This window comes from Propithecus coquereli, unplaced genomic scaffold, assembly GCF_000956105.1.
Source record: "Propithecus coquereli isolate 6110/MARCELLA unplaced genomic scaffold, Pcoq_1.0 Scaffold43, whole genome shotgun sequence".
NCBI lineage: Eukaryota > Metazoa > Chordata > Mammalia > Primates > Indriidae > Propithecus > Propithecus coquereli.
This window is the reverse complement of record NW_012150063.1, coordinates 2,323,047-2,339,793: the sequence shown is the minus strand read 5'-3', so window position 1 is coordinate 2,339,793 and position 16,747 is coordinate 2,323,047. Positions and strand designations below refer to the sequence as shown.

The 16,747-nt window shown below is 33.9% G+C and overlaps 1 protein-coding gene across 1 annotated transcript in view; it reads left to right on the top strand.

Annotated features, from left to right (window-relative positions):
- Positions 1 to 16,747, top strand: part of CAMKMT (calmodulin-lysine N-methyltransferase) — a 387,185-nt gene that overhangs the window by 1,985 nt on the left and 368,453 nt on the right. Inside the window, exons 2-3 of the mRNA XM_012653828.1 lie at positions 5,020 to 5,192; positions 14,453 to 14,517. Coding sequence (XP_012509282.1) covers positions 5,020 to 5,192; positions 14,453 to 14,517 — 238 coding nt within the window. The remainder of the gene's footprint in view (positions 1 to 5,019; positions 5,193 to 14,452; positions 14,518 to 16,747) is intronic.

Genomic DNA, 16,747 nt, shown 5'->3' with positions numbered 1-16,747 from the left:
TGGTAAATATGTTTCAAATAAACAGACCATTCATATCTTATATGCATCTAGAACTGGAAAACTGAGGAATCAAAGCAGTGCTAGAGATATGCTACTCCTTTTTGTTCTCTTATTGGACATCTTCGACATCTGCTTCTGTCTGCTTGTTTTCTCACCTATAATTCTGTCTTTCCGTTACCCTGTAGTGGTCCAGTGCAGTCTCATGGCCCTTGACTTTATGTTAACTGTTCAATATTTTCTATGTTTTGTAATTTATATTTTGGAGAGAAAACCTCATTGACCTAGTTCATCATTTGGTACCAGGTCACATGATAAGTTGCCGACATTTGAGTGTAGTGTGTGCTTAAATTAGATGAGGTCTGGAATTCTATGAATCAATACCAATACAGGCTATGATTGTACTATTTTCTTCTTTGTTGAGTCTCATTACCTAATGTCAAAGATGGCCATTGGCCATCATCCATCCAGCTAGTAATCTACAAGAAATAATCCTTTTCCCCAACATATCATTTCCTCCAAATGACTCTGATAGGCTAAGTTTGGACCAATTGCTGTGTCTAGAATGGGACACTTTGGCTAACCTGGGTGGTCAGCCCACCTGGTGGCAGGGAAGGTAACAACCCCACCAGAATTACATAGAGTAAGGGAGGGGCATTTCCCAAAAGTAAGGGATGTAGGGCAGATGAAAAGTAGCAATGACCATTACACACTTACACATGTATTCACGAACACCTACAGACTCCTCTTACGTAGGAGTCTGAATACTTGGCTAAAGAATCTGATTAATGGAATATTTCACAGTACAACTCATATTAAAGCTGGATGCTTTTACCTGGATTGGTTAATTGAAAAAGTTGGTTAAAGAGGTGAATCATAATAATGATCCATATTCTAAAGTGAAGTTATAGTCTTACTGCCAAATCCTTCTATGTGTTTATAATTCTTCAAATTTTTATAGTTGGCTTCCCACACATAAATCGATAGTAAATTTTTAAACAACTTACCTTTATCTTTCCAAAACATTCAGTTTAGTTTTTATGGAAGCAACAATTCTCTTTTAGTACTATTTTATTAGTTTTATAATATTAATGACAAATATTTAATTGTGACGAATTTGTTACTTTGAAGTACAACTGATATAAAAAGGTTTGTGGAGATGTACAGTTAACTTGGCAAGTATCCAACTTGACATGACATCAGATACTTCTGGAGCTTGATCCAATTCTAGTTCTACCACTTATTGTGTGGCTCTTTATTGATCTCTTGTATCAAGTATTAGATGTTTATTGAGTGTACTTTTGTTTTATGTTTATTCTTGACTTTATTTTTTATCCCTACCTTTGCTTTCCCTTTTTCTTTTTCATCTACTTTTCATGAATGTTATCTTGTTGTATTGTGCATCTTTTTAAGCCACCTTAAATTCTTTTGGTAGCAGATGTGACATACTAAGTCATCTGTAAGCTATGGGAATTTGGATGACTTTTTACTTTTTAAGCTTCAGTTTCCTCTTCATTTAAGATTTTTTTTTTTTTTCAGAGATGGTCTTGCTCTGTCGCCCAGACTGGAGTGCAGTGGCACGATCATAGCTCACAGTAATCTCAAACTCCTGGGCTCAAGTGATCCTCCTGCCTTAGCCTCTCCAGTAGCTGGAACTAGGGTGCATGCCACCATGCCTGCCTAATTTTTAAATTTTTTGTAGAGTCGGAGTCTTGCTATTTTGCCCAGGCTGGCCTCGATCTCCTGGCCTCAAGCGATCCTCTGTTTATAGTCAAACAGCCTGGATTTTAACCTGGGGTTACCTCTTACTAGCTGTCTCACTTTGAGCAAAATTACTTAACTGCCTTGTGTTCCACCTGCCTCTTTTATATAATGAGTATCTATCCCAGAGGGTTGTTTGAAGATTTAATGAAGAATGTGGTAAGATTTGCATTAATTCTTACTTAGACATTTGGTATAATTTTCTGGTGAGCAATCTGGGCCTGGAGTTTTCTTTGTGGTTAGTTTTTTATTTGCAAACTCAATTTTTAAAATAGGTTGGGACTATTCAGATTTTTCATTTTTTCTTGCGTCAATTTTCATAGTTACGTTTTTCTAGAAATTTGTCCATTTCACCTAAATTTTCATAGTTAATTTTCCTAATATCCTTTTACTATTATTTTTTAATGCTTACAGGATCGACAGTTGTCTCCCTATATCACATTGATACTTAAACATACTCTGTTTTTCCTCTTGGTCTTATCAGGGGTTTATCTGTTTTATCCATCTTTTCAAAGAAACAACTTTTAGTGTTGATCCTTTCTCCTATATGTTTGTTTTCTACTTCATTAACTTCTCTTTTGGGGACCTAATTGGCTTCTTTTTCTAATTTTTGCTTTGAATGCTTAGCTTATCAACTTTTGGCCTTCTTGTAAATTTCCCTGTAAGCTTGGATTTAACTATATTTCATATATTTTGAAAAGTATTTTTATTATCATTCAGTTCAAAATACCTTATTATTTTCATTGTGTGTTCTTTTTTTGTTTCATAGGTTATTTAGAAATATATTGCTTAATTTCCAAATATATTTGGCTTTTCAGATATCTTTTTATGTTTGTTTGTTTATGAGTAAGAAGGTATCTTATGTCTTTAAAAATTTTCTATCAGGGAACATGTCAAACATATACAAAACTGGAGAGAATAGTATAATAGTGTAATAATCACTCAGGTATCCATAAGCTTCAGCAATTTTTAACTCATGACCAACTTTGTTTCATCTCTCTTCTCCCATTATCCTCCCCCTCTGTTATTTTGAAGCAAATCTAAGATACAATTTTTTTCCTGGAAATATTTCACTATGAACCTATAAAAGATGACATTAAAAAGCATGACAATACCATATCACACCCAGAATAATTCACCGATGTCATGAAATATCTTGTCAGTTTTCAAATTATCCCCATTATCTCATAATTTTTTTTATAATTTGATTATTTTGAAATAGGATCCAGATATGATCCAAACATTGTTATTGGTTGATATGTCTCATAGGTTCTTTTTTTTTTTTCATAAGTTCTTTTAATCTATATGTTCCCTCTGCCTGTCTCTTTTTCACCCCTTGCCATTTATTGAAGACACTGGGTTTTTTCGGTCTTAGAGTGTTTCCTATAATTTGAATTTTGCTAATTGCACCTTTATGGTATTGTTTAATGTGTTCCTCCATTCCTTGTATTTCCTATAAGTTGATAGATACAGAGCCTTGATTAGATTCAGATTTGATGTTTTTCATCTTGTTTAATTAGTCAGCATAGTGGTGGTGTCAGTATTTATCGATAATCACAGTGATGTCTGGTTATTTCCCTTCTTGATGATGATTGCCTAGGTTCATGAATTCATGAGGGGGTTGAAAAATGGTGGTATTCTAATTCTGTCATTCTTCATTTGTTACTTGAGATATTACTATAAAGAGAAACTTCCCCTTCTATTTCAATACTCTCAGTTACAATTCATATAGGGAAGAGATAAATACTTGATTCTTTCTCCTTATTTACTAGTTTTGAAAATAATAAGTTGTTTCTCTAGCATTCTTGATCATCCATGATGGTCATCAATGAGGCATTTAAAAATACTATCATAAACCAAAAATATGTTTTAATTCTATTGCATTTATTATTTTTATTAATATGTATACTGTCTTATTATCTTAGTCTGTTTTGTGTTGCTATAGTACAGCACCTGGGGCTGGGTAATTTATAAAGAAAAAGGTTTATTTTGCTCATACTTCTGGTGGCTAGAAAGTCCAAGACCATGGCACTGGCATCTGCTTCTGGTGGGGTCTTTCATACTGTCATAACATGGCATATGGTCAGAGGGGAAGCGGACATGTGCAAAGGGGCAAAACATAAGGGGTGTCCTCAATTTGTAACAACTCGCTCTGTGACAGCTTGTCTCATGAGCTCAAGAACTCACTACCACAAGAACTGTACAAAGCTGCCTATGAAGGAAGTGCCCCCATGACACAAATGCCTCCCACCTCTTAGGCCACACCTCTTAGAGGTTCCACCTTCCCACATTACCGTTCTGGGAATTAAGGTTCCAACATGAGTTTTGGTGGGGACACTCAAACCATGGCTCCCATCTTTGGCCAATGGACCCTATTCGAATTGGCTCCTGAGTTCTTTTGACCTAACCCATCATTTTTTATAGCTATCTTGTTTTCTTGTGTGCAGGATGTTCCAGGCCCATCTTGTACAATACAATTCCTGCCATTTCTTCAAGGAACCTTACTTTATTTTAATAAAAAATAGTATTTAGAAACAACAATGTGAGTATACTAAGTGTACTCATTGCTACTAATTTGGTCATTGTTTCTAGACCTCTTCAGTGGTCAGATGTAGGAAATATATGTATAGTTTTAAGAGTGAAATATATGTATTATGAAAATATATGTATAGTTTTAGTTTATATTATACTTGCTTTCAGATTCAGAGCTACAGGGTTTTTGCTTAACCTTATTAATCTTATAGTTGTATTTCTTTTCTCCCACACTTAAAAACCTGGTTTTCAATGACACCAACAAAAGTAGTCATTTGATTTATCCTAACATACACACTCACACACACACACACATCCCACCCCACCCTGCAGGCTAAGAATAATATACGTGCCCCTGCCTAAGTAAGCTTCGAAATTCAACTTTTATCTCCTAGCTTCATAGGCTGTTAAAGGTGCTACTTATCTTCTCAGTTCTTTCTTTTAGAATTGACAAATGTCTCAGGAGAAAAGTGGTTGCAAAAGTCAGAGTCACCTCTTTAGGTTTATCTTTCTTTAAAGATATCAGACTGGTAAATTTTCACTATCTCTTCTCTCTGATGTTCTCAAGTAATGTATGTAAATGTTTTGTCCATCTTTTCTCTTTAGTTGTCTTCAATAGGAGGTGTGTCTGAATTATCTAAATTGCCATTCTTGAAAGTGAAATTCCCTTACCACTTAAAATTTTGAACTTATGTTTATATAATAAACATCTTTGGTTTTATTTCAAAGGTTCTGAAGCAGAAACACGTGGATGATTGTCTGCGACATGTATCTGTAAGAAGATTTGAATCATTTAATCTGTTTTCAGTAACAGAAACCCAAAAAAGGGAAACTGAAGAGGAGGTCGGTGCATGGGTCCAATACACAAGTGTCTTCTATCCTGAACACAGTATCTCCTTAAGGTAATCATTATTCTAGTTAAGATTTTTTAAAACCAATTTTCTCTTGTAGAAGAAAAACAATCTAATAAGAATCTCATTATTCATTCTATTGAGTTTGCAGGCAATCTTTATAAGAACTTAGTTTTTGCAGCTTTGTGTTAGGTAATTCTGCTATTTTAACTGGATCTTGCGGTATTGTCAGACTAAGAAAAAATTCTTCAGGAATATAGTGGCACTTGAGGATAAGGTGAGTTGCAAATCAAAGGGTTCATTTAATCATTCTTTCATAGCATTTGATTATGACAAAAAGCCAAGTTCTTTTTGAGGCAAACAAGGCTGAAAGTGAACACGGAATTTTTCCAAACTACTCTTCAGGTAGTAGTTATATAAAAATCAAGGTTTGGTATTTTTCCCATTTATGTTTTGTCACTTTCAGAATAGACCATAAGACTTGGAGGAGAAAATACAGCTGAAAACACTGATATTATGAGAAGCATGAAGTCTGTTCTGGCTTTAAAAATCCTTAGAAAAGAGACATGGGAGTTGCAAACTGAAGTAACAAGATACCACTTTTACTGAATTAATTTTCTCTCACAGTTACATTCGAGCATGTTGCAATATTACCGTAGGTGTTTGATTTTATAAAATCTGCCTTTTCTGACAGGATTTCACATTTTGAAAGGGAGGGAGGAGCACATTTACAGTAACTGTAAGAAGAGCAAAAAACATTTTAAGTGGAAATGTGACTGAATAAGGTTTAGGTGAGGCTAGGAGTAATTTTAAGAAAAAAATTTTCACAAAGGATGTCTATTTATAGTATATGATTCTTGAACTATTTTGGTTTAAAATATCTAAGCTTTAAAAGATATCATAATAGCTAAAAATTTGGAATTTATATAAAAATTGACTAGGGCAGGCAGGGAAGAACAATTAGCATCTGGTTTTATAATATTATCTTACTGAAAATGCCAAATAAAATATACAAACTTAAGGATTTTATGTACCAGGTACAGAGCTAGGTTCTTTGATATATTCACTTTCATGTAATCCTTACAATAAGTTTGTGAAGTAGAAATGAGGATGATTAAACAGTTGGAAGATAGTATGTGTAAGGAAATTGAAGAGAAGGAAAAATAGAGTGATCCAGTAGGGGTCTTTAGGTATAAAGTTCTAAAACTTATCTTCTACATCCATTGGTGACAAGAGACAGTAAGAATAAATTGTAGCAAGAATTTATAATAACATTAATAATGGCAGACAACTGAGTGCCTACTACATGACAAGCACTGTTTTGAGTGGTTTCCATATGTTAGCTTATTTAATCCACACAACAACCGTACAAGGTAAATATAATTTTTATCCTCATGAGGAAAGTGAAGAACAGAGAAGTTAAATAGCTTGCAGCCAGTATGTGATCATGCCTGTATTCAAACTCAGGTAGTCCAGTTACACAGCATGTACTTGTAGAAAAACACTTTTTTTTCCTTAAGTGATGGAGTCTTGCTATGTTGCCTAGGCTAGCCTTGAATTCCTTGGCTCAAGCAATCTTCCCACCTATTTCGAAATACTAAAATGAGTCTACTTACAGACTCACAGGTAGTTGCAAAAGTAGTACAGTGAGTTTCATGTACCCTTTACCCAGCTGTTGCCATTGGTAACATCTTATATAATGTTAGTCACAGCCTGTACTTTTAACTTCTACACCATCCTGCTTCTCATGAGGCAGTGATGTATCCATTCATTCATTTCACAGATGAAGGAATTGAGTCCTAGATAAGCCAATTTCCTCATTGCTTATTTTGAGCATTCCATTTCTTCCTCCATAATCCTGTTATGATAAAGGAAATTACTGTAATTACTGAAACTGTTTAGGTATAGGAGGATTTCTGCCAAGAATAGTTCATTCTTTTCCATTGCCAATTTTGTTTACATGGATTTCTTACACGTTTACCACTTTTGCTTGTATTCTGTTATCTGCCCAATGTGGTTCTCCATTCTCGCACCTTTAATATCTCATATCAACTCTTTTCTCAACATGTTTTCATGACATTTCTTTAGCTAACTTTATCTATTTTTTTCAGTATTACTTGAGTTGTGAGCATTCTGAAGTTTTTAAAAAAATATTACTTGGCAATAGCCAAAAGTAGTGGTTTAGAAAGTAGTTTTGAAATGGAATACCATCATCTTCCTTTATATTTTTTAAGTTTGTTAAATCAACACTGTGGATGATTGAAAAAAAGTGATGAATAGTTTTAAATAAATTCAAACCAATAAATATTTAATAGCACCTTCTGTATAGATAAACAGAACTAAATGAAAGTATATAATACTATCCCGAAGGAGCTTAAATAATAAAAATAATCAATAAGGAAAGTTTACCATCCAATCCAAGAACTTTCACCAAGCAGTGCATAACTAATTTTAAATGGGTGGAAGACTTCACACTTAATAGAAGTTTAGAGCTAGGAGTGATTTTTTTTAAAAAATTAGGAAGTATTTGAAAGTTCTAGGAGAAAGGGAGAAATCTTTTCCAATGAAGGCAAAGGCGCAGAAAATATACGGGGTGAGAAAGTGCAAGGCGGAATCATCGGAGGTTACTGAGAAGGCCATCATGGCCTTTAGGGGGAGGAATAATTATCAGTACACATTATATGGTAGATCCACTGCAGATTCTAATAAAGGGCTAAACATTTGGGATATTATAGGTTCCTCATACATCATAAATGTAAACTCCACTTTGACTTTCTCAGTTCTTATCACCTGTGATCACCTGCCACAACTCAATAGAGATGACACATACAGAGTGATCAGTACTTATTATCAGTATTTGTTATTAGTTTTGTCTATCCTAAGCTTTCCCTACACATTGATTTCTATCTCTTTAAAGTCTTGTTAGAGTTGAAATGAATACCCTAAGAGGGTAAATACCTACATATTTGTGAATTCAAAGTACCTAGTGGTATCTTATTTGTATTACTAAGAGTTATAGAAGTAGTGACTGAAATTAAAACTTTTATCCTTATTTTCTATCAGCCTTATATGATGAGATTTAAAATGAAGGATAAAGAATTTCCTTTAGTGACTTTTCATCTGAAGCAAAAGTCTGAACAATGTAAAAGTTAGGTTATAAAATTCCCAGGATCTGTTATCTTTTCTGTATACCTGAGAATGGTTGACTCTTTGTTTCAAAGTAAGTATTGAGAGTTAGGAAATTAAAATCCAGGGTATGATTCCTAATTTATTCCTTGACAAAGTCTTCTTGTCTTTCTGGTACTTTATTTCTTAGAAGTTTATAGAAGAGGCTCTTGCTATTAGATAGATGCAAGTACAGAAAACTAAGACAGGCTGCGTGAGGTGGCTTACACCTGTGGTCCCAGCACTTTAGAAGGCTGAGGTGAGAGGTTGCAGTGAGCTATGATCATGCCACCACACTCCAGCCTGGGCGACAGAGCAAGACCCTGTTTCAAAAAAGAGAAAAAAGAAAGAAAGAGAAAAATGAGATACCAAGAGATGTTTATATTAAAATTCTTTCATTAAAAATTGTCTTTTCTCTGTCTTACAAACTGCTGTTTGTTATTGTATAGAGCTTGCTGTGTAGATGCTAGAATTATTCCCACCTCTTATTTCAATTTAATTTCAGCACAGCAGGAATTTGCATATTCTGGAAGCTTTAAAATACTTCCATTATATTTAGAGCCATAGAAGTGCCTGAGTTATTCATTTGTAAGTGTATACATGTCTTGGGTATAGAAAAAGCTGAGAGGCATGAACTGTCCTCCTTTCTTTGAATAAGACTACTGTTGCTATGGTAATTGCTGAATTAGAAGGCTAGAACTCTTGACTTTTGGCTAGTCCTGGGAGCTTAGAATGGGCAAGAAGTCAAGAATGACTTTTTCTTTGACTGTGGTACATCTTTCTAATCTAACAAATGCACTATGGCAGGATCATATATCGCTTCTCTAAGGAAAGGAAAAGACAAACCAAACCCTCACGCCACTGGTTTTAGTGTGTAGCTTATCAGTGTCAGTAAGTAAAAACTAGTAATGGGAATGGTTCACTTATGAAATTATTATTAGGTTATTAAGCTATTAAGATTATTAAGGTTTATTATTATAACAGATCTATGGCAGATTGTCCTTATGTGTGATGGTATATCACTGGTGCCCGTGTGGAGCTTAGCAAGGCTGGTGTCTAAGACAAATATGAATACTGAATTTATATTTAAAAGCAAAGTTTCAATGTTAGTGATATTAACAACAAAGGTGAATACTAAAACAACTTTTGTTCCCTTATTTAGAAGGAACTTTATAGGACCTTTAAAATATGATCCAGTGTTTTCAGAAAACTCTCGAATCCATTGTCACATTTTCATGCATCTTAAATCACAGACATGGACTAATTATAACTTAATTTTCTAGTTTGTTTTAAATTTCAATCACAATTGTTTATGTAGTTTGCTTACGTGTAAATATACTCAAAGTTTCAGTAAGTTGAAATATTACCTTGAACATTCTCCAAATTTTTATGTATTACATGTAGAAATCATCTAATTTCCTATAACTAGTGGATATAAGACTGGAAAACTTCTCTTTAGCCATTTATTTTTGAAAGAGCTCCACAGCAAATTACATCTAGAATCAAGTTTTTGAAACCTTTTTCCTTCTGAAAATGTGAAAGGAGGAATCTGCCCCAGTGACTTGCTCCTTAGTTCTTACTTAGTAGTCCATTTTTGGGAAGAAACTCAAAGGTCCTCAGTTCTAGGATAGCTTTAGGTACTCATGAAAAAAATTGGTTGGCCCTGGGGAGAAGAATCTGGCATTGGTAATTAAAGGCCTGGGAGATAATTTAAAGCTTCAGAGTTTAGGAGAAAGATGAAGTGACTTTTTATGCTCTAGTTGTGTTGGCAAAAAATTGTCATTGTCATATAACATTAATTATAAGTATAATGCTAAGACTGAGTTTGTAAGAACTTAAGTTTGAAAAGCTCTTTTCCTTATAGGTATTACTATCTTACCACAGAGTCCGGACAGGACCTAGGTAAATAGTTGAAAAATTAAGGGTAGAAAAGATCTTATAGAATTGACACTTGAGAGTAATTCTCGAGTTTGAAACAAATGAAAGGGAACTTGAAGCCAGGTGTAGTAGTTCTTGCATGTAATCCCAGTGACTTGGGAGTCTGAGGCAGGAGGACCACTTGACGCTAGGAGTTTGAGACCAGCCTGGGCAACATAGTGAGACCCTGTCTCTGAAAAATGAAAAAAATTAGCTTGGCCTGCTGGTGCACCCGTAGTTCCAGTTTCTTGGGAGACTGAGGTGGGACAATTGCTTGAGCCCAGGAGTTCAAGGCTGCAGTGAACTATGATCATGCCACTGCACTCCAACCTAGGCAAGAGAGTAAGGCCCTATCTCTAAAAACAAAATAAAAGAAAGCAAAATTAATTTAAAAAGCTCCTGCACAGCCAAGGAAATAATTAACAGAGCAAATAGACAACCCACAGAATGGGAGAAAATATTTGGAAGCTATACATCCTATAAAGGACTAATAACCAGAATCTACAAAGAACTCAAGCAAATCAACAAGAAAAAAATCAAAACAACCCCATTAAAAAGTGGGCAAAAGACATGAACAGAAGCTTCTCAAGAGAAGATAGACAAATGGCCAATAAACATATGAAAAATGCTCAATGTTGCTAATCATCAGGGAAATGCAAATTAAAACCACAATGAGATATCACTTACCCTAGTCAGAATGGCTTTTATTAAAAAGTCCAAAAACAGTAGATGCTGGCGTGGATGCGGAGAGAAAGGAACACTTACACACTGTTGGTGGGACTGCAAATTAGTACAACTTCTATGGAACTAAAAGTTGACCTACCATTTGATCCAGCAATACCACTACTGGGTATTTACCCAAAGGAAAATAAATCATTTTATCAAGAAGACACCTGCACTTGAATGTTTATTGCAGCACAGTTAATTCACAATTGCACAGATGTGGAATCAACCCAAATGCCCATCAATTCATGAGTGAATTAACAAGATGTGGCATACGTATATGATGGAATACTACAGAGCCATGAAGAAGGTTGACCTAATGCCTTTTGTAACAATGTGGATGGAACTGGAGACCATTATCCTAAGTGAAGTATCTAAAATATGGAAAAACAAACACCACATGTACTCACTATTAAATTGGAACTAACTGATGAGCACACATGTACATAGAGGAAAGTAAAACTCAATGGAAATCAAGCAGGGGGGAGGTGGGAGGAGGGAATGGGTGAAAACATACCTAACAGATAACAATGAACACTATCTGGGTGATGGTCACACTTTTAACCCTGACTCAAGCATTACAAAAGTGATCCATGTAACCAACAACATTTGTACCTCCATAATACACTGAAATAAAAAACAGAGGAAGAAAAAAAAAGATGTAATAGTAAAAAACAAACAAAACATCCAAAAAGCAAAAAAAGAAGAAAAAGAAAATGGGAAACTGAATCTTTAACATACTACTTCATGGCATTTATCCTCCAATTAGCACTAATTCTTATACTATTGAAGATAATGATTACTGACATTATTCTTTCATGAGATCCCATCTTTTAGAATTTCCAAACCATAGTAGCTTTATAGATAATTGATTTTCATTTTTATAAGTATCTTAGATGTGCAGGATTAGGTTTATTGTTTCTCCACCTCTACCCCCTTTACAAATGTCATAGGGTAGGTACACTTTCTGTTTCTTTGCTTCATGAAATAATGCATTCAAGAAGGACAAGTTTTGTATCAGTGATAAGTCTGAAAACCACACTTTTAATTTTGAATAGTGTTTTTAACTTTTAAAACATGAAGTTCACTTTTATCATTTCAGTTTCTAGTCTTTAAGAAATATTTAGCATTATGCAAAATAGGTACACCTTTTTTCTACTCTTGTCTCAGATTTAATTTCAAACATTTTTTCTTCCTAATGTGTGTGTGTGAGAAAGAGGAAGAGAGAAACACAAGAGCAAGAGAATGTGTTCTTATTAAAATTAGGCCATAAAGCGATTCCACTTTTAGGAATTTATCCTAAGGGAACAATCAGAAATGGGCTCAATATTTTCCATAAGAATGATCACTGTAGCAATATGCATAATAGCACAAAACTGGGGACGGTCTTAAAATCCAACATAGGCTGGATGCTGTTTCTTGTGCTTGTAATCCTAGCACTTTGGGAGGTGGAAGTGGGAGGATTGCTTGAGGCCAGGAGTTGGAGACCAGCCTGGGAAATATAGCAAGACCCTGTTTCTAAAAAAAAAAAAAAAAAAAAAAAAATCCAACATAAAGTGCTGGTTTGATAAGTTATGGTGCAGAAATTCATTAAACTACTTGGAAGCCATTAAAATCATGTTACAGGATATTACTTAATGATGTGGAAACTTATAATTTATGAAAAACACAAATTGCAAAACAGTGTGGATAAGTCCTCTCAGTTCTTTAATGAAAGATATATATGAGCACAGAAGAAGATTTGAAGGCTATATATCAAAATTCTAACTGTAGTTGTCTCTGAGAAGTTTTTTCCTTGAAGAGACCATATATTGCTTTTATATTTAGGAAAATGTTTTCTTGATGTCTATACTGTATTACTTATCATTTTAATGGCTTCATTTTACATTTTATAATAGATGTTTAATAACTCTGTTCCTTTTCCTCTCATCTTAGTGTATACTATAGGTTTCCGTAATTTTAGTGTAATTAACCTAATGTTTACCTAGAGTCTTACATGCACAGAGAAGATAAAGAATCATTGTGTTATAAAGAATCATTGTGTTTATTTATGGTTGATGACTTTGTTATTTTAGATTAGGATACTTCAGAGCCCAGTACTAATTTTGGTCAGTCATGATTGCAGATAACTTTTTCCAATCTCACTTAGTCACCCTATCAAAGACTTGGGTCCCTATGACAGAAATAAAAAGCTCATTTTTTTTCTGAAAAGGGTAATACAATTTACATGTATTCTCTTACTATATGTATGACTTTGCTAGGCCTCCCCAGATTAAATACCACAGACTGGGTGGCTTAAACAACAGAAATTTATTTTCTCACTGTTTTGGGAGCTAGAAGTCTGAGATCAAGGTGTTAACAGGTTTGGTTTCTTCTGAGGCCTCCCCCTTTGGCTTGCAGATGGCCAGCCTCTCACTGCCTCTTCACGTGGTCATCCCTCTGCACGTGCAGGCCCCTGTTGTCTCTCTGTGTGTCCTAACTCTTCGTATCGAGACACCAGTCATTGGATTAGGGATCCCCCAATGACCCCCATTAACTTAATTACCTCTTTTAAGGCCATATCTCCAAATACAGTCATATTCTGAGGTACACCAGGTTAGGGCTACAACCCTAACCCAACCCTTAATGAATTGGGGGGACAATTCAATTCATAACATTATATATCATTTTTAATAAGTTTTTATGACAGAGTTAAAGTAATGATGAAGTAAATTTTTGTGAATTATTCATGGTTATTGTAAACTATTAATATTATAACATTCTAAAGAACTACAACTCTAAGTTACATGTGTGAGAATGTGGAAGATTGTAGATGAATTAGCACCAATTTTTTTTTTTAATCACCACTGAGAAAGTAACTCAAACTCTGTGACCTATTGACAGTTGGGTTCATTTATATAAAGAATAGTAACTTTCATTAAGTATTAATAAAATAGCACTATCAAATCAAATATTTAAAGAGCTATTAAGTGAGGAGGGATTAGAATTAAAGGGGGTAGAATTAAGATCGGTGAGCAAAAGATACGAAAAAATGTGCTTACTGAAATTTAGAACTACTGGAGATGGAATATGCAGACCTGAAGATTGGTTAGTTCTTTGTGACTGAAGTTATAAATTTGTTGGGCTGTTACAGAGGAAATTCATGTATTGAGTGTGGTTCTGGAGGGTGATTATTTTTCATTTGACCCCAGATTCTCTAATGTGCTATTTTTTTGTCTTACAAAGTTTAAGAACCTCAACTCTATATTACTAAAACAATTTAAAAATTACTTATTAATACTTTAAGATTTAGATTATCAAAAATGTCATTACATTAAATATTCTGAGGACTATATTGCTATTTCTTTTCCGTCTCCCTCTAGTGGGCAGAAAATATTTTTAAAATATAACATGGAAGGGTTTATTACTATTGGATGTATCACTATATACAGTCTCAGCTCTTTTGAAAAAAATTAAAAAATGTTAACATTTCAGAATCATTAAAAAAAATGCTTTATTTGTTATAGGCATAATAATGGATCCTTGAATGTTGAAGATGTTCTTACCAGCTTTGACAATACAGGAAATGTTTGTAAGTTATGTGCTCACTCTATAGAAATATATTCAGTATTTTAAAAAGTGAACTTATAGTTGGCTTTTTCCTCAGTGATGTTTACTATACTTACTGTGTGTATGTGTATTACAATACATGTATAAAAAATAGAAACTTGTCTTTTGGTGCAAAATAAGCCCTTACATAAGACACACCTACTAAATGGCATACAGCAGTTTTTACAGTTTGCAGGATTGTGTGTGTGTTTATGTATGTGGGACAGACTGTATATGACCTATATAGAATGTAGGTCAGAAGGAACACTGGACTCTCCAGTACTGTCCCTTTGTTTCTTGTTTCTGTTTTGACCTCCGTTAATTCAGCAGAGGGGCTGTTTCTTCCTTCTTTGCTGTTTTGTGTGCTTTCTTTGCCTCTCCCTGCTTCTCTGCCCTTTCACTACATAATAAACCCAGAACATATTTTCTTTGATGCTAATATACTTTAATACCAGAGTGTTTTTGTTTAATGCAATATTACAATATGATCGAATATATTGACTTTTTATCTAAGCCTCTGATTAAATGGTGGTAGATTTCTCCTCTGAGAAAAATCACTTAAATAATTCTTATAATTAATGTCATATGGTAGAAGAAATCAGCCAAGAATATCTTGATGTTGCTGAGTTAAACAACATACCATGACAGGAGCTGTGCACTTTTTTATATTTTTTCATATGGGATATTTCTCTTAAGATAGTGCCTTGTCAATGAACATGACCATTTTAAATGTAAAAGTAGTACTCTAATACTTTTTTCTCAAAGGAAATTTTGGAACTGTATTTTCTGAATTTAAATAACATATTTTGCTAACAGTGCAGCTTTATCAAATGCATAGATTTGCATAGAGTTATGTCCAGTAATAGGCAATACTTTCATTCTTATGTCTATATTATGACAAGCTTTTGATTTTATAGAAAAATATTCATGTATTTTGTTACCAAGGAACCTATAAATGTACTAAAATTACCCTAGAATATTTAAAATAATGTAGGTTTCTTCTTTAGGCATAGCAACAGGTGTACCTTTTAGTTTCTATTAATACATGTTGGCACTTACTGAATTCTTTAACACTTAGGCATATCTCATATTTTTATTGTGGCTAGAAAATAGCCCACCCTTGTCTAGGCAAGGACTGGACAAGGGATGATAATGGTGGTCGAGGAGACATTTTCCTTCAGTTCTGGGATACTGTTAAATATCATTGTCAGGCTTATGCATACGTAATTTCAGAATATGATCCTGGAATGTTAAATGCAGAATTTTTGACTCAGTAATGAAAAAGTCAAGTATTGTTCTTAGTTGACTCAGTATGAAATAGGGCCACTAGCTGGCAGCATTATGTAAAATGAAAACAATTTCCTAGAAGTCTAGATTATTATTTTAGACATGAATAATTATCTTATCCTTCTCTAACATTTTTTCCCGTAACTTGTTCTATACCTCACTCCTCTGCTTCCCCTCTGCTTCCCCCTGCTCCCGAGTTTTTGTTGCATTAACAAATGGAAAGATTGTATATTAAGGGTATTTTTTCACTGCTGTCTATTGTTTGGTAGAAAGGTTTGAGACTTTGGAATGAGACTCACCTGCATTTGGATCCTGGCTCTGAAATGCATTTGAGCAATTTTTATCATCTCTATGAACCTCAATTTTTTTTCATCTCTTAGGACTGGATATAATATATAGAAAGTATATAACGTACCACATGCCTCAGAGTTGACACTCAGTAAATGGAAGCTATTTATTAATTGTTACTGGTGATGAGTACCTCTAAAACTTCTTTCAGTTTTTTTCTAATAAAGAATATCGTATTATTAAGGATTATTCTGATGTTTTAAACTATTTTGATTGAACTAGCAAGACAGGAAAATTAGATAAAATTACCAAAATGTAATTTATTAAAATGTCTTGTGATAATATAGCGTTAAAAACCTGAAAATATTGCCAAGTGATAGAGTGGAGACAAAATAAGACTTATTAAAATATGTTGCTTGGTGTATCTTTTTAATTTACTCTTTTAATTTTAAAAGAAAAATCTATATTGATGTTTCACTTAATGATAAATTGGTAAAGTCCCATTCCAATAAAGTAAATATTGATTATAATCTGTATATGATCTTGATCATAAAATATTCATGGATTGAAAAAGTCATTTTTCACTTGATGCCTCAAAAATCTGATTTTATTTTGCTAATAGTGATATTAAGTTGAGT